This window comes from Podarcis bocagei (assembly GCF_964188305.1).
Source record: "Podarcis bocagei genome assembly, chromosome: 5".
NCBI classification, from domain to species: Eukaryota; Metazoa; Chordata; class Lepidosauria; order Squamata; family Lacertidae; genus Podarcis; species Podarcis bocagei.
In genome coordinates, this window is record NC_138129.1 from 84,728,780 (window position 1) to 84,753,887 (window position 25,108).

General features: G+C 40.8%; 1 protein-coding gene across 2 annotated transcripts in view; it reads left to right on the top strand.

Moving 5' to 3' along the window:
• Positions 1 to 25,108, top strand: part of DENND1B (DENN domain containing 1B) — a 184,398-nt gene that overhangs the window by 67,175 nt on the left and 92,115 nt on the right. For both annotated transcript variants that reach the window (XM_081194375.1, XM_081194374.1), the window contains exons 4-7: positions 885 to 934; positions 10,675 to 10,788; positions 20,633 to 20,702; positions 22,800 to 22,880. In XM_081194375.1, coding sequence (XP_081050501.1) covers positions 885 to 934; positions 10,675 to 10,788; positions 20,633 to 20,702; positions 22,800 to 22,880 — 315 coding nt within the window. The remainder of the gene's footprint in view (positions 1 to 884; positions 935 to 10,674; positions 10,789 to 20,632; positions 20,703 to 22,799; positions 22,881 to 25,108) is intronic.

Consider the following 25,108-nt stretch of genomic DNA (forward strand, 5'->3'; position numbering starts at 1 on the left):
CAGTGCACACTGCCGGCATTGCTACACTGTATTACTAATGTTCTGTGTGATTTTCATTTTCTAGACTAAAAGTCAGCTGGCAACCCTACCGATGTTGTCTATTTGGGATAATAGTTTCCATTATTACTCTACTAATTTTTCCAGGCATCGTGTAGTTTTTTATACCAACATTATTTCTATATTAACACACATTACTTGCTGCAAAACAACATCTTAAATAGAAAAGCGAAAAACAAGTTTACAATTCTTGTAGGATTATGGAGACGTTAAGTTTATTTTCTTTTAAAATTAAGAATGAATTGCGCTTGTGACCTTGTGCTGCTGCCGCTGCCCTAAAGGGTTAACTGTACAATTTATGCTTTGTACCCAGTGAAGAGTTCCAGCTTTTTAAAGCATTAGCTTATGAAACGCATATAGAGTTGTTTAGCTCTCAGTAAATTCAGTTTGCTGCCAACTTGGTTCCCCTTTCTCTGCTTGCATTTTAATTGAAACAACATTTGTATTTTTGAGCCAGGATCTGTCAGAAGTCCCTGTGGCTAGTCTGTAGTACAAGTAGCAGCAGACGTGGCCTACCCATATGGTACGGTGCTTCTTGTAAAATCCATATGGCCTTGTTGAAGGGAATCCCAGCGGGGATGTGAAGGGTGTTAATACCCTTCAGGCCAGGCCTTTTCCTCCTGGGGTTTCCATGGCATTGTCTTTGCAATCTGCCAAAGCACAAACTTAATTCCTTTTTAATAATCAATTATTTCAGTCCAGGAACGTGTGCTATAGTTACATTCTCCCCGAAGCCAAATATTGCTTATTTATTTATTATCTTAAAAACCCAAACAGTATTACAAGTAATTTTTAAGCACCTAACATTCTTTCTTCTGCATTTACAGGAAGTACTCCAGAGTGTACCCAAATTCTGCTTTCCTTTTGACATTGCAAGGTATGTCTGTCTTTGCTTTATTTAATAAGCAAAATTAATACTACTTGTACACAAATCTATTTGTGCTGGAAAGTATGGTTTATTTATTTTTGGGAGACTAAAGTGATGTGTAGCAGCAATGTTTCAGAGAAATTAAGAAGCAAAGTGCTTTTCCAACTGCAGTCTTCAGTCAGTTTATAATCTTGTCAGTGTCTTAGATTTTCAAATATGCCTTTAGGCTTTTAATGGAAAAATGTATACTTTTGCTATTAATATATTGTATATCAGAATAGACTTCTTATAACAACATGTGGTCTTTCAGTTTGCGCCAATTGAACTGGAAATGCATTAAAAGAGATAACAATATGCTTTCTTGATAAAGGTGGCATTGTAGCCTAGTTCAATACTTGGATATAATATTGTGTTCTGAGTAGGTATTAGAGAATCTTCAGAATAATTTCAGCACACTTTACCGGGAATCTTTCCTGCTTAAGCACTGTTGAACTGGAGTTGTATAAACATACAACTCATCTGGGCTGTTGTGCCATGTCTATTCATTTCAGTGGCAGTGGTGCAGAAGAACTTATTGGAATGTATCTTGAAAATGTGCAAACCCAGATGTGCTCTGAGAGTTGGTTTTAAGAATATTGTATGGTTATAAATTTCTAATATCCTTACATTTGCTTAAAATATCCACTGTAGGGCTGCAACATTGAATCACTTGGCTAGAATAATTGATCACAAAGTTTCCTCACTTTATAGATTTTATAAAAAACATGAATTATTTTGAATACAGGTAGTTACAAAAACCAGATGTGGCAGGTGCTATATTAGAAGTGTCATTGCTCCTTTACTAATCATGCCTCTTCTATAATGGTGCCTGTTGTGATGTGTGCTTACTTATTTAAAAACAAAGCGTCCCCCCCCCCCTTAAAAACTGTTGTTTTATTCACATGGAAATCTGGAAATCTCTGTAATTATCGTTGATTAAATTTCATGTGATTAGTAGGCTATGATTTCTTTAATCAGGTAAGAGCCTTCCTGTACAGTATCATTCAGTGGGCAGAATTCTCCATAATTCTTTAATCCAATTGAAAGAAACTCTTATATTTCTTTCTGATGGTGAATGCCCCTAACCCACACATTGAGCTTCAGTGCCAAGCAGAAATTTTAATCAGAATCGTTCATATTTAAACCCAACATTCTCTCAACTGCAGTACACTGTTCTGCCACACAATTGAATTTTGGGTGGATTCACAGGTCTTATCCCCCACCCCCAGTGCAAGCAGCCGGCATAACTTATTTTGGATAGATTTGCATATTTGGTTACCTTGAGAATGATTCCAGATGTGTACAGATAGGAGATTTGGAAGGCTTCCAGACATATATTGCTTTGTGACTTCAACATACTGGACTGATGCAGGCTTAAAATCTAGATAGTTTAACTATGCTTAAACTACATGTCCTGGCTCCCACCCAAAACATGCAGACAGAGGCTCTCACTTGTAAGAAGAAAGAAAGAAATCTTTAGTCAGGCATGTAATGGCCCAGGCTCGACAGCAGATACAAATAGGTAATTGAAGCCAGGGTCTGAAGTGGTTTGGAAACTCATAAGCAACAGGGAAATTGTTAGAGATAGCCTTGGTTAAGGTCGGTGCAGAAAGGCTATCTAGGGAAGGGCTGGAAAAAGTTGAGTGTGAGAAGAGAGGAAGAGTAGCGAAGGCAGGCCCAGTTCTGTGATCCTCTTCTGATCTGTGGTTAAGTGTCTGGAAGATACACCTATATTGGCCCATTCATATATAAACTCTGACTGAAGTTGATTGACAGTATCAAACTATGCTTAAAAAACAGGTAAATCAAGATTCAAGAAATGGAAGAACTGGAATGTTCAGAAAAGTAGGGCCGAGTGAGAACACAACAAAAAATCCACACATTTCAATATCCTACCTAGAATGATAGTGGCACGTTAAAACCCTATTCAGTTTTCTTGAGGCATCAGCTTTCATAGAGTACAGTCCACTTCATTAGATGAGCTACCTGAATTGAGGATGCCATCATGCATCTGATGAAGCATGCTCTGGATCATGAGAGCAGATGCCACAAAATAAGCCAGTTAGTGTTTGAGGTGATACAAGACTCTGGCACAGCCTGGATGTAATGGGAAACCATGGTTTCCTGTTATTTGACAAAGCTTCAGAGAGCCCCAGGCTCATGTGCTCCCCCTCTCCTCTCCTCTCCTCTCCTCCTCTTTCATACATTTGTGGAAGAGATCAGAAGCTCTCACTTCTGATTTAAAACAAACCACAGATCTCCATGATGTCCATATTTGGAGAATTGAGTAGCTGCGGCTTTTGAGAATGAGCCAGGATCAAACTGTGATTTCAGATCCTGGCTTGTTGTAAAAGGATAGTTTAAACAAACCACATTAAAAATAATGTAATGTTTGCCTGCATGCCATTGAATCTAAAACTGGTAACGAAGGTAAAGCAAATGAAAATTAGGGACATTAAAAGCACATGAGGCTCTCTTGCTGCCATCCAGTGGTTAGGATTTCGGTAAATAGCATGATTATACGAAGTAATAAATTAAAGAAGCTGAGAACAGCTCAATCATAGGGATTTGTGTGAGAATAAATGCATAGCAACATTTTAGAGACATGTAGCATATGTATTATTATAGATATAGACAATATCTTTGTTGATGTGTGATTTCCATTAGCACACATTTTATTTTACACTTTTTTATGCTACCAAACTACTGCATCATTTTCTATTACATTCCAAGAAGAACTGAATATTCTAAATTGTACATCATGCATATATGATGTACTGTAGTGTTACATCCATAAAAATGCAATACCTCAACAGGCAATTTACCTAAATTCCTATTTGAACTAAATGGAATTTTCCACTGAATAGTGGAAGATGCATTAACTGCAATATGGAATAGAATTTCAGCTTGTAGAATAGAAAGTTGTGTTTTCTCAAAAGACATGGAAAGGTGGTTAAAGATATATATATATTTTGTTTAAATGGATAAATGAAATTAGGTGGTGTCCTATATAATTGAATTCATATATTTTATTTTATTAAGCGTTAATTACATGGAGTTACACCACATTATTCACCTAACATAGCATTCAAGGACAGAAGAGACTATAAAAATGCTGTTATATAGTGATTTTTAGGAATATGAACCCACTGTTTCATCTCCAATGAATTACTACTTGCACATGCAGTGAACTGAAGTGGGTTTGAATAACAATTTTAGCTTATTTGAGAATATGGAATCATCAAGGTTTTCAGAGCCTCCCTGCGAGCTAGGAACTTGGAGCTGAAGGTTTTTTTCTTCTAATAAACAAAAGACCAAATCGTCATCCCTTTATAAAAAAGTATTTTAAGGTCTGTTTGTTGCTTTTACTTAACTTACAATACATTTTGTTTGCATGCTGCTCAGTTAAGCAAATCAATATAACACAGCAGTTCTTAAACAGTTTCTTTTCTATGAACCATTTGAAAATTGTGGAAGTTTGAGATTACTTAATTTCTTTTTAATTTCAAAGCATGCATGCATATAACATATTTTAAAAACCATAGCTTTGCCTTTCTAATGCAATGAATATGTCTAATTTATGAGGAAAGTTTTTTGAAGTCTATTTCCATCATCTGTAAAAAAATTAATCAAGATCAGGACCAAGAATGGATATTCTCCATTGTTTTATCAACTTTTCCATATAAGTTTTATGGTATGTGCTGATTTGGTGTACTTCTCTTTATGAAGTGGATCGTGACAATACAGTTTAGCGTCCAAATATTCTGGAGTAGTATTTCCATGTTGGTGGGTTAAAAATAATTGCTACTATTAGCTATTTTCAGACTATGTTCTGTTGACAGCTACGGTTGAGAAGCACTGTTTCGTATGGTTCATATCTCCATCATCATCATCATCATCATCATCATCATCATCATTTATTATTTATACCCTGCCTATCTGGCTGGGTTTCTCCAGCCACTCTGGGTGGCTTCCAACAAAATATTAAAAATACATTAAAACATCAAATTAAAAGCTTCCCTAAACAGGGCTGCCTTCAGATGTCTTCTAAGAGTCAGATAGTTGTTTATTCCTCTGACATCTGATGTAAAGGCATTCTATAGGGTAGGCGCCACAACCGAAAAGGCTCTCTGTCTGGTTCCCTGTAACCTTACTTCTTGCAGTGAGGGAACCACCAGAAGGCCCTCGGAGCTGGACCTCAGTGTCTAGGCTGAACAATGGGGGTGGAGATGCTCCTTCAGGTATACTGGTCTGAGGCTGTTTAGGGCTTGAAAGGTCAGCACCAACACTTTGAATTGTGCCCGGAAACGTACTGGGAGCCAATATAGGTCTTTCAAGACCGGTGTTATGTGGTCTTGGCAGCCATTCCCAGTCACTAGTCTAGCTGCCGCATTCTGAATTAGTTGTAGTTTCTGGGTCACCTTCAAAGGTAGCCCCACGTAGAGCGCATTGCGGTACATGTCCATAACCTGTTCATATAATGTTGCAGCTTTTTGGATAGTATTCTAAGCTTTCAATCTAGGCAGGGCTCTGCTACATTTTTGTTCTAACCCGTTGAAATTTGGAGCCTGACCTATGGAAGGTAGATCCAGAAGTAAAAGTTAAAAGTATGCTCAATTCAAGGATGGAGGTGCATTTCTAGTAAATGTTTGAAGTATTAACAAAGTGAAAAAAATAGTATGGAACTATTTTTGTTCTGTTTGCTCTTCATAACATTGTTAGTTTGTGGGGTGGGTGGGTCAGTCTTCCAATTCTTTGAGTCTTTTCCCCAGTAAGGATTAAAATCTAGACCCAAACTAGACAATTGGCCTTAGCTGACCACTTAAGCACCATACTTAGCATAACCAAAGAAATTGCTCTGTGCCATAGGGTAAATGGGTGGGCCTTTCCTCTTCCCCCATGGCTGGTAGATAGAAGTGCAATGGGAGTGTAGTTGTATGTGAACGTAAGAGAAAGCAGTCGTAAGAATCTAGATACAGAGACATTGCTTGAGCTGTGCTGAATTCAAACTTGTGATGAATGAAGGAGCAAGATCTTTTGTTGTGTTAATCTTATGAGTCCCTCCATTTATGCTCAGGTTGTATATATGTGTAAATAAAACCATATACCTTAAAAGACACCACAGGCTCCACTAACCTTCATTCCATGGAAACCAAATCCTGGTAAGAGCTGAAACCCCTGGATTCTCTCACCACTAGGATATTGGGGTGGCGTGCAGTAATAATGTTGCTTTTGTTGACACGCCTTTGTTAATTAATTTTTGGAGAAAAATGTTTGCCATGCATAACAAACATTGGAGAGATATGTGGCACCTTACTTGTATTGTAAAGAAATATTTAAGGTATGCAAAATACATTTTTCTTTCAGCAGGGAGATCAAAATGTAGCATGAAACCTAAAGCTTCATGTTGTTGCCACATTCCACAGTGTCACTGTACTTTTCTCATCCCTGTATAATGGCACTAAAGAATAAATATAATAATGGAACTGCCTTTTGTGGATCACATGAAGAATCTTATCTAGACAGGATTTCTGCCCCCAACATTAGCAGATTCTCTTAGGGAACCTTACAAGCTTATCCCTATTGTTTCTCATCAGAAACCTGTATTGACGTATATGCTGCATTTTGTACAGGGAGTTTTCATTTAGCACTTATAGCTAATAACCTATTTATAGACCTTCTAACCAGAAGCTTAGAAGTATTAAAAAAAATGTTTAAAGTTGTCTAAACTCATGGTTAGTGAGATTCACAATTTACTTATGAACAGTTAGAATTTTATTTTATGTATCCCAGATCTGTTGCCACATACTTTGCTTGGATGATCCCATGTTCAAGAATACCATTATGAAATCTCTTGTTTACTCTCTTCATACAAATCGTACTTTTATGAACTTCTGTCCTGTTCATTTACAAATACTAACTGAACTACTGTTTTACTACACAACTTTAATTCTTATTTTAAAGCCAGCTTGTATGACAATTTACTAAATATAACATAATAATTTTCAGAGGAATAGCTATATTAGTTTGTTGCAACAAAACAGCAGTCTTGTGGCACCATAAAGGTTAACAGTTTTACAATGGCTTAAGCTTTCATGGACCAGAGTCCACTATTCATTAAATACGTGGTGTCTATGGGCTATACATAACTTTTGTGCAAAAACATTCTCTCATATGAATAACTCCCCATTCCTAAATGATTGCACAGAGCCATAAATCTAGAAGAAAGTGCGTTCTTCCTCCAAGGCCAAACAACTTACATTTGATGCTGATGATGCGAATTTTCATACCTAAAGAGAGAAAATTCTTAATCAGTCCTCAAAGAAAACTTTAATTCACGCCTTGATAATGAACATAACAGTATAAATACTCCCTATCAGTTTTGTTCACTGAAGAACATGTATATTGATTTTAAAACTTTATTCATATAGTAGAGACATTGAGAGAGTGTAGGTTTGATGTTTATATACATTAAACATTACTTTTGAACAAAGAAGCAAGGAGAGGAGTATGTGCTGGAATATACGTTTGTGGGTCGTTTGGGGTTTTTGCCTTTGGCTCATTCATTCACTATAGCAAGGCAATTCTGATGAACAATTTTGAGTTTGCAGTATTATTATATAAATACTTCATTTAACCATTTGTATTTGTGCTCCAGTTCAAGGACTGGTGGCAATGCCAGCAGCTTCCAATAATATTTTTTAAAAAGCAGTTTCCTTTATTAATTTGTTCTCTTTGGAGTGGCCTGCCTCCTATTTATTACAGGTTGTGTTTTCATCTTTGGTTTGTGGAGTCAGGAATCCTTACAAATCCTACAAAGGGTGGAATGGCCAGTGTAAGGCCTGCCTCTGTGTCAAGAGTGGGGAAGCTTTTTCAGCCTGTGGGCCACATTGCCACATGTTTAACCTTCTAGGGGCAGCATGCCAGTGGTGCGCATGGCCGGAGCCACAAAACCCCTACCCGCACACTCTTTCTTCCATGCTCATACAACCATGGGGTGTATAGGGTGTTAGGAGAGGGGTAGTACCGCTTGTGTGGGAAATGTGCTGTAGAGGGAAGTGAGGGCTCATCAACCTAGGAAGGTAGTCCACCTAGGAGAAGAAATACTCTGACCCTAAACCTCTACTGTCTTGCAGGATATCTTTGAGAGAAGAAAAATCTAAGGACAAAATGGTGACACAAGAAAACGATAATATCCCCAAATAACAAAGTATAAGAGTGGGGACAATAAATAACAATGCTTACTTGAAGGAGCGTCTCCACCCCCATTGTTCCACCTGGACACTGAGGTCCAGCGCCAAGGGCATTCTGGCGGTTCCCTCGCTGCGAGAAGCCAAGTTACAGGGAACTAGGTAGAGCGCCTTCTTGGTAGTGGCACCTGCCCTGTGGAACGCCCTCCCACCAGATGTCAAAGAGAACAACAACTACCAGACTTTTAGAAGACACCTGAAGGCAGCCCTGTTTAGGGAAGCTTTTCATGTTTGACAGACTATTTTATTTTAATATTTTGTTGGAAGCCGCCCAGAGTGGCTGGGGAAACCCAGCCAGATGGGCAGGGTATAAATTATAAATCATCATCATCATTATTATTACTGTCTTTATCATGACATTGGATTAGAACAGAAAATGATGAAGGCACACGAGCAGAAATAAAGCACAAAGGACTCTGTTACATCACTCAGCACTAGGTCACACTGTTACTTTTTAAGTGTCTCTCCTTCAGATCTTTGCAAGTTGTTCCATCTGGTCTTTTAATCATGCACTTATGAAGCATGGAGAGCTGGTGTGGTGGTTAGAATGTCAGGCTGTGACTGGAAAGTCCCATTTCAGATTCCTACTCAGCCATGAAATTCACTGGCATTGGACCAGTTACTTTCTCTCAGCCTAGCCTAGCCTAGCCTGGCCCCCAGGGCTGTTCAGATGATAATGGGAGATGGGGATGGGGCAGACCATGTATAGCATTGTGTAGCAACTGGAATATGTGCTGGTATAAGGCAGCTTCCTGGTTGTATGAAGGGCTGTAAAGCAGGTTGCTTTTAAAATTCAGATACAGTGGTACCTCGGGTTACAAATGCTTCAGGTTACAGACTCCACTAACCCAGAAATAGTACCTCAGGTTAAGAACTTTGCTTCAGGATGAGAACGGAAATTGTGCGGCGGTGGCGGCAGCAGCGGGAGGCCCCATTAGCTAAAGTGGTACCTCAGGTTAAGAACAGTTTCAGGTTAAGAACGGACCTCCAGAATGAATTAAGTTCTTAACCCGAGGTACCACTGTAATGATAAATAACGATAAAAACTACTGGGGTCAAGTTGGAAATAGAATTCCGTGCTGAACCTTTCCATTTCCTCAGGTAGTCTGTGAATCTTAGCTGGAGGGAGCAGCAGGCTATCAGAACTGAGGCAGCCAAGAGCCCAGGGTTCTGGAGGCCAAGCCCTACTGGGATGAGACCAGAATTTCTAAGAAACTGGACTGGCAGAAATTGCAGGAGGTCTGAATAAGTTGGGCAAATCAGACAGAGGTTGGGGACAGGGGAGTGCAGTTCTTTCAAAGGCACCTGGGCAGCCAGATGACCGAAGCCAGAATGAAAGAACATTAATAGCCAAGCCAGGGGGAACTGATGGGGAGCCTGAGCAGGTGGAGCTATGCTAGAGCCAGGGTATGTAATAAACATTATTTCCGTCTGCTTTCTTCAGCCTTGAGTTACTCCTGGTAAAAGACCTTCGAAACTGATCACTCGGCACCTGGTTTTGACCCTGGATGCTCCTGATGGGAGCAATATAATTTGGAAAACTGCTATCGTAATAATATCTGAGCACTTTTTAATAAACCTTGAAATGTAGTCAATTTTTAAAACTTTCAAATAAAATAAAGACTGAAGAATTCTTTCTGCTATTCAATCTTGAATGTGGCAGGCCCTGGCAGGGGCAAAATGTGTGTGTGGGGGGGGGGAGAGGGCAGGGGGGTTATAACCCTGGGTGCACATTTTTGAGGGGGCACGAACCAGGTGTACCCATGCAGCGATCTCCGTCCTGCCCTGCCTGCTGCCAGGGTCTCTAGGCCTGGGAGCCGGGCCGGGCCTCGCTACAGCATCCCTGGCCCCCTCCCTGAATGGCTGCTCAGCCATTGTGTGTGTGTGGGGAGGGGGTTGTCCAAGGGCCACATCAGCCACCCGGGCTCCTCCTTGCATGGTGGCAGGTGGCACAGCACAGCCCCGCTTGGCTCCGGTGGTGAGGTGAGACTGGGCAGGCAAGGCAAGCTCTGTGAACCCTCCACGCCTCACCCCCACCTGGTGGCAAGTTCTGTTCACACTCCACCCCCTCCTGGTGTAACGCCACTGAGCCCTGTTTCCCTTGTTCAGTGTTAGAGCGCATGCTTTGAATGGAAAAGGTCCCGGCTTCAGCCCCTGCTATCACAAGGTGAGGATGGAACAGTCTGAAGCCCTGGTGAAATTCTGCTAGTCGATGCAGATGCTACTTGTGCCATGGAGACATAGGCAAATGAACAAACAATTGCCTTTAGTAGTGAATCTAGGGTGAATCAAGTTGTCAGGGGTCCCTCCCCGCCCGGTGACTATTTATAAAACTTTATCTTGTTTGATTTATTAGATTAGAATATTTTTTTCCGGTTAGTGTCAGTGTACATACGGTAAATGAATTCTAAGCTCATCTTTCTGGGTTGGAACAGCCTAATATATTTCTTGTCCTCCTAGGGTGACCCAGGTTGGACAGCACTTTACCTTTGTGCTTACTGACATTGAAAGCAAACAAAGATTTGGATTTTGCCGGTTAACATCAGGAGGCAAAGTCTGCCTATGCATTCTAAGGTAAGTAGCTATCTACAACAAATTAGTAATTTCCTTATCCTGTCCAACTACTCTCTCTTAGTTAATTATTAATCATTGGCTGAAAATTGTAGATTCCCTGCTTATCTGAAAAACTTTTATGTGTCCTGGCCTGCTACCATCACAATAGCACTTCTTGACAGTTATAAATGATTTTATTTACTTATTTTTTCCATAAGGTAAGAAGCTTTAATGAGGTGTTTTGAAAATGTACCATATCTGCCCTGGCTTGGCAGGAATTTGTGTAACTTTTTTTTAAAAGGAGAAAAATTTGACGCATGAGTTGCAATTCAAATTGTCCTAGGACAATGAAGAGAAGTAGTTCTAGTGCAAATAACTAGATATACTGTATTTTTTGCACCATAACACTCACTTTTTTCCTCCTAGAAAGTAAGGGGAAATGTCTGTGCGTGTTATGGAGCGAATACCTGCGGGTGATGGGGGGGATCTGCTGCAGTCGTGAGCAGAGGATCCATGGTTCCCCTTCCTTCCCTCCTCCGTGGTTACAAAGCATGCATCCTCAGGATTTTTGCATTGGGCTACTCCAAACTCACTGTCAGATCACATGTCTGTGGCCACAGCATGAACTACAAAAATCATATATCCACTATTTCGTTTAGAATATTTTTTTCTTGTTTTCCTCCTCTAAAAACTACGTGCGTGTTATGGTCTGGTGCGTGTTATAGAGCGAAAAATACGGTACTTCTCTTCCTTCCTGACCCAAAAGAAAGAAAAGAAGTTGCATCATAAGAAAGTGTATATGTGAATTTTTCATCCTAAGCTTAGTCACAAGACTGCATTATACCCTTACTTTGCATCCATCTTGAATCAAAGTGGGCTGGTATTTATTTGTGTTACAGCATCCTCGCAGCGCTGCTGGAAGCAATGCATTTTTGGAAAACTTTCTCAGAAAGGACTGGGTGTTGGGCTGCTTCAGACAGTTATTCATAGGTCTGATTTCGTTCAGCCCTGCCTCTGTCATCCCGGACTTTCTGTGCCAGGGGCAGCCCATCCAAATTCAGCCTGTGTGTGTACAATACTATGCATATAAGGCCAAATCCAACCTTTTAAGGATTGTCTGAACTGACCCTTTGCAGTTGTCTCTTGTGGATGGATTATTGTTTTGTTTCCTGTTTTGCCCAGTTCATACTATGTTCTTTTGCACGTTTGTTAACATTCTGTTCTAGTATTTCACAAATAATCATCATCATCAAACCCATATTTCACAAATGCAAAGAAGTGACATTTTTGCACCTTCTACAGTAAAAGCAGCGGTACTCTTTATCGTGGGGTATTTAGATGGGCTGATGCAGATGTAACACTGGCTCCACATGAGCCCACTGAAATACTAAAACTGGTGCTGGATGAATGTCAAACATATGACCACAACTTGAAGTGATCTTCTGGGCTGGTGCAGATGTAATAATGGTTTTTGTTCCTTGCACTTAAGAGATTTGAAACCAGTGTTGAACATGTGTTCTCTTTCTCCCATTTCCTCCTGTCTTAGGAACATATTCACCCCTCATGCTAAGCAGAATTTCATTTTAAACAGGATCTGAACCCAATAATAAATCACAGTTTCAAATCCTTATTAAATGAGAATCTTGGTTAATATTAGCTGTGACAAAGCTGGCATTCGTCATAACTATACAGGAGGATTCAACTTACTTCTAAGCGTTAAGCGAGCAGGAAAGGGTTGCTTATGTCCTTCTTGGGGCTATTTCTTTTTTGACCAGTTGCTTTTTCATTGCCACAGCATTTATACTGTTATGTAATCTATGCAATACCCTGAGGCAGCCAGCACTGGAAATGTCCTGTCTGACATAGGTAACTGAATCCTCCCTCCATGAACATTGCACTTGTTATCTTCTTGCAAATTAGGCCTGTCTTTCCTCCAGCCCTCAGTTTCCATTTCTCTATAAGCCCTCAAGATTGAAATGTGGTTGTTGCCACATAGAAAATTATGAACTATTTATATTTGGAAGAGATGCTGTTTCTTGCATGTGAAATGTGAGCACTGATAGCTGAAGGTCTGCTTAGATTTTCAAATGTATGTGTGAGGTAGCATAAATCTTTTTGGTTTCTTTTAAACCAGAAATGAGGTAGCTGTGGCTCTCTAGATGTTGCTGCCTGCACTATCTGTGGCCATTATGCTGAGTGGGACTGATGGGAGTTGAAGGGCTGCAGTTTCCGTAATCCTGTTTTAAGCTGTTGTTTTCAAATTCCCTCTCTGTGTGTCCCATGATAGGTATTTAATTCAGGGGTGGCTAATCCTTTTTTAGGGATGCGGGTGGCGCTGTGGGTTAAACCACAGAGCCTAGGACTTGTCGATCATAAGGCTGGCGGTTCGAATCCCTGCGACGGGGTGAGCTCCCGTTGCTCGGTCCCTGCTCCTGCCAACCTAGCAGTTCGAAAGCACGTCAAAGTGCAAGCAGATAAATAGGTACTGCTCCAGTGGGAAGGTAAACAGCGTTTCTGTGCACTGCTCTGGTTCACCAGAAGCGGCTTAGTCATGCTGGCCACATGACCCGGAAGCTGTACGCCGGCTCCCTCGGCCAATAAATGAGATGAGCGCCGCAACCCCAGAGTCGGCCACGACTGGACCTAATGGTCAGGGGTCCCTTTACCTTTCTAATCGTTTTTTGATTGAGGGCTACATTAACCCATAGTGAATCAAAGGTTTGAATATCCAAGTGGGAGTGAGTATACTGTAAAAGTGGGTGTGGCCCTTTTTGGGGGAGGGGTCTTAGCACCCCCCAAAAAAAAACCTATTGAGGGGGCTGGATACAGCCTGTTGGCCAGCTGCTCCTGGCTTAATTCAATTTATTGCTCTGGTTGGTTAATTTTCAGGACGTTTTCCCACCCACCCAACTATTTTCCCTTTATAGGGCTTTAGGAAGTAATAATAGGGGCTATGACTGGAAAGACCTGCTGTCCTACCCTGACATACCTGCTTCCAAATAACCTCCACTAGGGCACTTCATATGAAAGGAAGGAAGGGAACAAGAAAGGAGGAGCCTGTATCCTACTGTAGTCAAATGTGTCAAAACAGGCAGGTTCTTGAGTCAAAGAAGGCTTGGTAACCAAAGGACAAACCTTGGTTGCTGCTTGTGTCTGAAGAGAGCTAAACCATGAACCTGGGTTTGGATGACACACTTAGCTAAACCATGGCTTAGCTCAGCGCAACAGCGGAATGACTTGCCCGAGCAAAGGGGCTGCGATCTCCTGTCCAGAAGCCCACATGTTTGCCCTTTTGTTCTAAGCCATGGTCTGGCTAGTGTTACATGTGAACGGGACCAGTGAGTTGATGGTTTGAATTGGGTCAGTGTTTCATCTGTACCAGGCCATTGAGAGAAGATGTCTAGAATGTTCACAATAAATAGGTAAAATAGCAGAATGCTTACTGTACGAAGAAGAGGGAATGCCTTTTGTGGGCCAATTTTTGCCATTCAACAAGAATTGCATACTGAAGCACTAATGTATTTTTTTGGGTTTTTTTATGAGCATGGAACTGCAGGAAGTGACTCATTTGCTAGTACGGTTCAACCATAGCAGAATTAGGAGAACACTTAATGGTAAACAGAAGTGCTATAAACAACAAAACACCACAGGCCAAGGTGATTAAAAATGTTATTACAACTGTGGATTTTCACAGTGAATGTTACCTTGTCATCAGTTTGCTCCAAAATAGATATTAAAACATAAACAGCACGACCACAATAAACTGCTTAATTAGAAGCCAAATGAAAGAAACATTTTGCCTCTTTCAAGGAGAGCCTGGGTGCCTGTAAACGCAGCTGAAAACAAATGTTCAAGCAACCTGCCATGCATATGAGCAGCAAAGGAAATGGAGAAACTGCTTGGAGACTTGAGCTATCAGTGGTCGTACTAAAGCAAGAAGTGACAAAGGAAGATGGCAGGCCAACCAGTGGCACTGCGATACATGTGGGAAGAAGGGGACAGACGTACAAAGATGAAGTAGAGGACCAGTGATACCCTGGAGAAACCAAGTCAGGGCAGCTAGCCAGAAGTGTAAGGCTGATGTACTAGGAAGCAGCAGAGCTTATAGAGTGATCATTATTTCATGGAAATTAGTTTACTGGGGTTATTAAACCTCAGAGTCGTTCATGACTGGACCTAATGGTCAAGGGTCCCTTTACCTTTATGCAACCACAGTGCAGAAATTTGCCATATAGTGGATGTAGTCTAACCTTCTTAGGTTAGGTTATAGAATCATAGAATCATAGAATCATAGAGTTGGAAGAGACCACAAGGGCCATCGAGTCCAACCCCCTGCCAAGCAGGATGTTATCAATGTTGATTAATCTCCATGTTAAGAGGCAGTGTATTTCTGAATGCAAGATTCCGTGGACAAATAGCAACACAAAGCAATTGTCTCCATGCGTCCTTGCCAGCTTCCTGAGAGCATCTTTCTGGACCGAGTTACGCTGATCTAGCTAGATCCTTCTTATATTCTTAAGGCACCAAATTTCCAACTTTAATTGAATGCTTTAGTTTTGGTCTGTTATTTTGTAGAAGTAACTGCTCAAATAAAAAGTGGCAAGCTATAATTTTTCAGCAAGCTTTAATAAGAATACTGCCATTATTCCTTCCATTGTGACAATTTCAAATTTACAATGCAATGCTAAATGCTTACCAGGCCAGCCTTTTTTTAAAAAATACTCTGTATGTATCGTTTGGAAACACATCCATCTTGTACTCTTGAGGGCAGTGGGGGAAAATAATTTGAGTGTAAGGAATATATTTAAAGTGAACAGGTCTCTTCTCTGGTTTTTAAAAATATCAGATATTACAACCTTAACTGTGTTATTGATTGGCTCTGAAGAGATGCAGATTGCACAAAGGGAAAGACAAAAGCAGATAATAGTGAACTGAAACATAACCGAATCCATTTGGATAGTCATGTAAGATAGTGTATATCTTTATTTATATTTAAATCTAGAATGTCTATTTTCTGCCATAAAAGGCACCGAAAGGAATGGAGCACAGATCCATAACAGCAATAAAATTGAACACTGTACAATCAGCCTCTGCATAGCTCACAGATCAAACAAAGACGGAAAAGTGCATTCCTGTCCATAGCTATGGCTTGGGTGCCTTAAAGCAACATCAGGAGTGCTATCAAGGGACTGTGACCCCCAACAAACACACAGCGCAGATCAGTGCCCCCTGCACCAATGTGATATAGATTTAGTGCACCCTTCCATCTGAGGGTTGGAGCTAGAGATGCACTAGCGAAAGAAATTCTGGCAATGGCTCAGTTTCATGAATCATTGTGCAAGAACGAGTGCAAGATGGGGTGCAGTGCCTTTTTCTAACATGCGTTTTAAGAGGGGGAAGGCAGTGGGGATCTTAGCCTGGTGCTGACACAGCGTCAGTAGCGTTGAATTGACTCTGCCCGCACCCAGCTACCTGCTGCCTTCACCTCTTGGTAACTGGCAACGATGCAGGACAGTGGGAAGTCAGGTGAGCAATGTCATGCTGCCTCACCAGCCACTACTGTATCCAGGGGCCAGCAAACTTTTTCAGCAGGGGGCCGGTCCACTGTCCCTCAGACCTTGTGGGGGACTGGACTGTATTTTGGGGAAAAAATAGAACGAATTCTTGTGCCCCACAAATAACCCAGAGATGCATTTTAAATAAAAGGACACATTCTACAAACACTCTGATTCCTGGACCGTCCGCGGGCCGGATTTAGAAGGCGATTGGGCCAGATCCAGCCCCCAGGCCTTAGTTTGCCTGCCCATGGTATATGCCCTTGATTGCTTTTATTAATATAATAATTAAATTCTGCCCTGGGGATTTGTTGAAGGGGAGGGTATAAATCTCTAAGATCCATTTAAGAATCTACACCATTTTTTATTTTATTTTATTGGGTTTTATAAACAAGAATAATGTTGTACAAAGAAGTATACCAAGTTTTCTCATGTCATTTGAATATCACAAAAATAGCATAATAAATGTGGAAATATATCTACAACATACATTTCTTTGTTAGTGGTCAATGTATAAGTTCTTGGTTCATGAACTGGTTTAAACAATTAGGAAGAAAAGAGGGGAAAGAGGGGGGAGGGGGAATGGTGAGTGGAGTGGGGTCAGGTGATCTACACTGTTTTGAGGAAGAAAAGTGAATTTTTTTTTTTGGAAGGGTAAAGAAAAATCACAATATGTTGCAAATTTACCGCACCAGGTTCACTTTATTGGCTACTATTTTCATAGACCACTATAACTCGCCTGGGACTCTGTCACTTAACAATGGCTGCCGTGTGTCGCTTTGGTCTTTATCAGTATCTGTGCTTGATACGTTTATAGTTGGAAAAGAAGAAGAAAGATGAATCATTTTGCTCTCCCCCATCGCAGCTACTAAAATGGAAGCAAAACTGCAAACGGATACGAAATGGCAATATAAACAGCTTAAAGAGCACAAGAGGTGGCTAGAACTTTCTGCAGGCTTTCTGTGTGTTGCTTTGCAGCATAGTATTTCCCATTCGTCTGCCTCTTCTGTGGAGCTCACAGTCTGGATTCCTGCTGTTGCCGAGGCTTCTACAGAACCTTTAATCTGCCTTTCACTATTTAGACTGAAAAAGATGTCTCAAGTCCTGTTTAACACACGTTTTGCTATGCTAAATTTGCTGTCTAAATTTAATTTTTCACGTTAATGATGGTGCAGACTTGAGAGTTCCAGTGCAAATTACTGGGTTAACTTTGATGTGTCATTGTTAAAGAACAGTATGCTTTGGGGGATTTTTAGTTTTGTTTTGTTAATACTCCCTCTCGTAAGAAACCAGGTATATATCTTCCTAAATGCATGAAAATAATTTGACTGGGTTCATTTTGTTAAACTACTGTCTGTGTCTCTAGCTGACCTTATGCATCCTGTGAAATGCAGATGGCATCATTAAAATTTTCAGCCTTGGATTTGATTAATGAAATTTTATGACTGTAAAATTGTCACCTAGATTTCTAAACGAAATGTTCTAATAAGGTAGACAGGTTTATTTGGGAAGCCTTTGTAGTTCTTCATCTCAGACTGTGCTTGAAGCTCGCCCCCCCTTCTTCCTTTAGGCAAATCCCTCAGAAGCAGAATGTTTCAATTTTACACATTTTGTGTCAATTTTCCAGACAGAAAGTAGCCCCTAGACATTAGACATTTAGCTACGGAAAGGCGGTTTCCTTAGTTTTATTTGATTACTAGAAGTTAGATTCCTGCTGATAGTTCAGGACTGTTAGTGGTTACCTGACTGTTTGACAGAAAACATTTCCTTTCCTTTATTTAACCTTTGACTTGCGAATATAAAAGCTTTATCAGAACTGTAGTGGAAGCGCAAGCGAGGTGGAAGTCTACTTAGTGCAACAAAGCTGAAGAATGACTTTGAATGAAAGCCTGAGCGCCTGCCTTGTGGCTCCTTGGATTAAAAGAATATGCTAAATACGTTTTTAATTAGCAATGAAATATATGCTGCTGTTGTTTATGTGACAGGTAAGGGCCACTCTTTAGGTAGGACTGAATGCATTTTAAAAGCATAACACTTCCACATCCGCGATTGATTCTGCAGATGTCATTTTAAAGATTTTGTGCTTTACATGGCAGGCAGGAAATTTGTTGAAGCACTCTCTGAATTATTGAAATTAGGAGATACTGATTAAGCCAGTTTTGTGATCCAGCTTTTTCATGGTTTCTCTGTGTTATGCATTGTACAGAGGTGACCAAATCCTAATTGGCTTCCTCTCCTCAGCTGTATTATTGTGTAGCATAATCATTATTCCTGCCTTAACTGTGACATACGTTGAAGTGAGTAAGAAAGTCCCTAAGTTTAGGTTCAGAGGATAAACATCACCCTCTTCCACAATTGTTGTTAAGCTTAATTTAGGAAGAAGAAAAGGTTAAGGAGGATCTATGGGAGCTTCAAGGGGGAGACAAGAAAGTCCTCTTCCGTGAGCAGAATTTTATTCACAATAGTTTGTATTGAAGTCGATATGTATAGGGTAAGAAAGACAGAGCCAAGCTGTTCCGGGCTGGGCAGCCTCATGCTAAAGGTAAAGGGACCCCTGACCATTAGGTCCAGTCGTGACCAACTCTGGGGTTGCGGCGCTCATCTCGCTTTATTGGCCGAGGGAGCCGGCATACAGCTTCCAGGTCATGTGGCCAGCATGACCAAGCTGCTTCTGGCGAACCAGAGCAGCACACGGAAACGCCATTTACCTTCCCGCTGGAGCGGTACCTATTTATCTACTTGCACTTTGACGTGCTTTCGAACTGCTAGGTTGGCAGGAGCAGGGACCGAGCAACGGGAGCTTACCCCGTCACAGGGATTCGAACCGCCGACCTTCTGATCGGCAAGTCCTAGGCTCTGTGGTTTAACCCACAGCGCCACCCACATAAACACATGGCGTCTCTTATGTCTCCTCCTGGCAGCTCCTGCAGCCAAATGTATTGCACTGCTTTCCTTTGGACCACATCAGGGAAGCCAAGAGGAGGGTCTTGTCATCTGGCCAGCCCAGGACCGCTGTACACACTGCCCAGGCTGGCGCCCCAGAGAGGTCCCTTCGGTGCAGTTAAAGCAGCAAAAACAATGTGGGAGGCATCACTAATGGGTTATTGGGTCTCGGCAGCCACAGCAGGTGCTGTGATTCTCCAGTGGTTTGACTTCAACCCCAGAGGCACACTCCGTTGTTTCTCGAGATAGACGGATGCCAACCATATTATTTAGATTGGTAGAAAGTAATCTGGGATCAGGGATGTACACTTGCCCCCTTGTAATAGAGAAATGAGGAATGCTTGTGTGTATTTGGGTACCCATAGCTATGACAGCACATTGTTATGATAGCTATGCTCGGCCTCCACTGCTCTGCTTCTGAATACCAGTTTCTGGAAACCAACTGGGAGGTTGTGCTTGGGTTCTATTTGTGGGTTTCCCACAGCCATTTGGTTGGCCACTGTGAGCCCAGGATGCTGGACTATATTGGCCTTCGGATCCAGCAGACCCTTCTTATGTTACAAAGAGTGACATCATTCTGCACATGGTGGAGATGGTTATACCAGTCACATATATGGTTAAGCTGGTGAAAATGCCTAGAGGAGGTTGCCAAAGTCTCCGTTATAATTGTGATAGGTATATTCCTCTCTGAATGCTAATGTGTGGTTCAATTTGATCTTTGGGTTTTAAATAATGGATCTACATTATCTGCATCTAGCATTTTTGTCATTTTAACAGTTGTAGGTTAATGGTAGCTGTTGTTTTGTTTTTTAAACATTATTTTTCAGTTTCTGAAAATAGGGGTAGCTGTTGTTACTCTTCCCAGCGTTGAAAGGAAAATAATTCTAGTATCTAGTATTTCAATATGCATTTAGCTGGACTCTTTCATTCTTCATACTTTGGTGTGTATGTGTATAAAACATATCTCTGTGTGCTTGTTTTTCATAATGTATCAAGTTTGTCCCTTTGCATCCAAGCTTTGTGGACTTCCTGTGACATGGTTTTAATGAATGGTAAGTATCAAATGCCCTCTTGAGGATTTAAGGAAAAGCTAAACAAACCAAGAATAGTTTCTTGTTTAAAAAAACCCACAGTCATCATCATGTACTGTCTTTTAAGCATTTTCTTACAAATGAGAAAAAAGTTAGATACATTTTGTTTTGTTTTGCAGGATCAAGTCAATACACTTTTTTCTTATGAACTACTTAGATCTAAAACTTTATTGTTCAATCTTGCTTGAATGCTTTCAAAAAGTGCATCACGATGAAATCGTTTTCATATTGTGTTTCTCCTTTTTTAAATAAAAGCTTTTATGTCTCTCTTTTCAGCTACTTGCCATGGTTCGAGGTATACTACAAACTTTTAAATACGCTGGCAGATTATTTGTCTAAAGGACAGGTAATTTTATGTTGGTTGTCTTTATTAATTAAATATATGCTTGTTAGAAGAAAAGTCGGCAGTGTTGTTCCCTCTCTCCTTAGCTGGGCTGCGCGCCCTGTGCCTGTCCACAGCTCCGCTCGTAGGTCAAGCCTTAACCAGGGGAGGAAGTGTCAAAGAAGCAATGTTGCTTTTCCCGATGCTGGCCTGGCAGGTCACTCCCCATCCTGGGCGGTGACCATGGGATACTACACCCATGCATGCAACAAAACGTTATATTATGTGTACTCAGGATGAAGCTCATGCAGTCTATTCTTGCTATTTGTGCCTCCCCCCCATTAATTCTAATATGTTCTGTCTACTTGCGTGTGACTGCAAGCTTCATCCCTTTCTCTTGACATGACAACCGCTTTGGGTTTTTTTACAATCAAGCGGGATATAAATTTAATAATAATAATAATAATAATAATAATAATAATAATAATAATAATAATAATAATAATAATAATAATATCATCTGTACTCCACCCGTCTTGACTGGGTAGCATTTAAAAAAGAAATAACCTACTTGCCAAAGCGGATGGAACTGGACCAAAAAGATGGCTATATCAGTCATCTAAGTAGCATGGTACAGTGGTGCCTTGCAAGACGAAAATAATTCGTTCCGTGAGTCTTTTCGTCTTGCGATGTTTTTTGTCTTGCGAAGCACGGTCCGTCGCAACTGCGCCTCTTCAAGCGGCTATTAAAAAAAAGCACAAGACGTTTTCGTCTTGCGAAGCAAGCCCATAGGGAAATTCGTCTAGCGAAGCAACGCAAAACCGAAAAACCCTTTCGTCTAGCGAGTTTTTCGTCTTGCGAGGCATTCGTCTTGTGGGGCACCACTGTAGTGGAATGGAAAGTGGGCCAACCAGTTATAAAGGTGATGGTTACTATTTTGTACAAGCAAATACAGGAGTGGGTTTACCGCTGTGTTGAAAATGCACCAGTGTGTTGACTGTTAGTCACATGAACTCTTTTCACACATTCACCGAATACAGCCTATGTACATACAAGCTGTATCTGTGCAGCTTTCTCTCTGCACAGAAGTTCAGTTCATACCAATGGCTGGTCACCTGAAGGTCAGGAGGTTGGGGCAGTGAGCATGATATCATTCTCTCTCTTCATGCACTCAGTTGTTAAAAATCTGCTGGATCAGGCCAATGGCCCATCTAGTTCAGCATCCTGTTCTCACAGTGGCCGACCAGTTGCCTGTGGAAACCAGCAAGCAGGATTCAAGCCCACGAGCCCTCTTCCCTCCTGTGGTTCTAGCAATTGGTATTCAGAAGCGCTGCTGGAAGCAGATCATAGCCATCAGGGCTAGTAGCCGTTGATAGCCCTCTCCTGCATGAATTTGTCTAATCCTCTTTTAAAGCTAATCCAAGTTGGAGAGATGATGGATTTCTGGCATGCATTCACAGAATATAAATGCAAACACTCAAGATGCTAACAAGCTTTGTTGTCCTAGTTCCAACTAGGACTCTGTCTCTTATAATATTGACACTGCAATTTGTTTGCTTATCTGTTTTTTACAGTTATATACCAATTTTCATTAGATTTTGGAATGACTTTTTATAAGGTTTGCTTTACTGGAATGTGATAGAATAGATATTATAGAAAGAAATGATAGGACAACTGGGGTCGTTTTAACCTGCTGCCCAGATAATGGGATAAAAGTAGAACAATATGTGATTTGTTTTATAGATACCTTCAATGTGATTCCTAGGAAGAAGTGGGGCAGAAATAAAGGCCTGGGAAAGGAGGAGGTAGAAGAAGAAGCATGGTCTTTGGAAAGCAGGACAAGAGAAGTAGGAAGGTTCAGGTGTGGAAGAAGAAATGATTCAGAAGATTGAGGTGGAGAGTAGACCCAGAGGGGACAGAGTTAGAAAAGCAGTAAAACCAGAGAGTGAGCAGGGCTTCAATTAGGATTTGCAGAGGTGAGAAATCAGATATTGGTTTAAATTACTAGGAGTTTTAGAATTCATTTGTTACTGTGTATATATCTGAAGTACTATACTAGATTACGGTGACCATGGTTTATATAGCTACTGAATAAACATTTTAAAATCTTATTTTTTATAGGAAGATGACTTGAATGACTTGTTAGAAACCTGGTATACGCATTCTGTGCCAAAGGCAAATACTCCGATCAGCTTAAATTTGGTAGGTATTGTCTTCATTACAGAGCCTGATACCAATTAATAATAATCAGCAACAAAAACAGCCCTTTTTATTTACTCTGTATAAGCTGGGGAGCTTGATGCCATGATAAAGTATCCAAATTATATTCTCACATCTCTCAAAGTGGGAGGCAGATCTCCCCAAGGAGGCACAGGAATTTACTAAGGAATTGTTAAGGTGCCTTTTGACATCCCCCCAACTCAGTATCTGGGCATGTTTTCCTCTTTCCCCTTTTCTTAACGCCACACATGAGCTAATATTGTACCCTTTTTTGTGCTTACGTGCTTGGGGCTATTGTCACAACCAACCTGTGTTGGACCCACGTGTGGATCCCCTGATATTCTAGACACTAGACTAATTGTCACAAGTTTCTTAAGTTCCATTTCGAATCTTTGACTTGGAGGTCCAGATGCAGGTAGCTCCAAAAGGTTGTGCTATGGATATTGCCAGGAGAACAGCACTCTTCAGTTGCTGTACGGCACAAAGGAGCTCTATTTTTTCTAGGATCTATGGACAAACATACAGTCTTTCACAATGGAGACTTTATATGACTTAGGGGTTGCAAATGCTAACTGCTGGTAGTTGTTCAAAATGTCTGGAGGGCACTAGATTGGGAAAGGCAGGGGTAGAATGAGTAATAGCCACAGCCTTCACTTGAACACGACCTCCCAGAAGTCTAGTCCTTGTCACCAAGCTGGATAGATGACACAGATTCAGTATCTCCATGGTTCCTTGCCTGATTTACCAGATTTTCTTGTTCCTATTTTAATTTTTGTTTTGTATGATATTTTATGAGAAGGCAGTATATTAATAAAAAAGCCCATGCCTGTTCGTTTGTGTTGCGTTTTGACATCCACTGTGTGATGACAAGGGGCTAGCTAGACCTGTTTTAAAATACTTCTTGCTGTTTCTTCACTGGCATATCTCCCTTAGAAACCTTCACACACTTGTTATGGCACCCTGGATGTAGAACTTCCTCCTGTTGCAAAAACTGTTGTCACCCCCATTACTTGTTTTCCATTGTCAATATGTCACTCTTTCTTCAAGACTTTTGGAGATGACTGACTTAATTAATTTGCTTCTTCTGTTTGTGAACTGTTATGATGTTGGTTTCATGGTTGTTATGTGATGTTGCTGTGTTGCATTTTAATGAATTCTTTGTGGATCGCCCCGGGAGCCTTAAGGTTGAATGGTGGGTAAGAAATAAAAAAGTTGTATCTAGATTTGACTCATATGAATTAATAAACCTATGTGAGTAAGGTCTGTTGACCTTAGTGGGCCTACTCTGAGTAGGACTAACATTGGATACAATCCAGAATAAAAATAATACCAATATCAGTAGGCTTTACTGCCCTCCCCTTCTTTTGTTCTACACACATCATCACATGGTGCACAATATTAGCAAGCACTATGTTGCAAGCCACCAATCTTTAATTTGCTCGGGGATGCAGGTAGGGCATGGACACTCGCTTTGTTGATGCACAAATTATTCAGACAAAAATGATCATCTGCACAATTCTAATAGACGTTACATAATTAGGTTTTGAAAAGTGCTTGAAAAGCTGGCAGTCTGGAATGCCATGTTTGACAGCACTCAGTCAGTCCAATAAATTAGCTTGGTGCTGTAGTAAAAACATTTTTCCCTTCTAATTGTCTCTGCCATATACTCCTCTGGGGATCTGGATGCCAAGCTGTGTTCTCTGAGGCTCACACATCAACACCAGTTTTACATAAAATACTCTGAAAATGGAACTTTCTGTAACCAGCCATTTGGCCGGATGAACCAGAACCAGCATGAAAGCAAAGTTGGATATTCATTAAGAAAATTCGCACCTAGCAGGAACTGAGAAACACAGTGCTCATGATGTAGAGTACCATTGTTGAGGAACAAACTCGAAACCCATGTTACACACAGCTAATAAGAGTATACATGCAAAGATATGGACATTTATGAACACAAAAGTTTAAACTTAACAGTGCAACGGATATCATACTTTGTTAGTTGCTAATGCATCTTTCTGTTCCTAGAATATCATCACTGGTTGTTTAAAAAAACAAAACTGATCCTGATTGCTAGGCACAGCTTTAATTTATATGTGCAGTTCTGCATGTAATGAAAGGATTTCAGATATTTGACTGAATATATGCCCAATTACTTCGATACATAGCTCAGTCCTTTGCCATTCCATCTGTTGCTGTGATAATTCCTC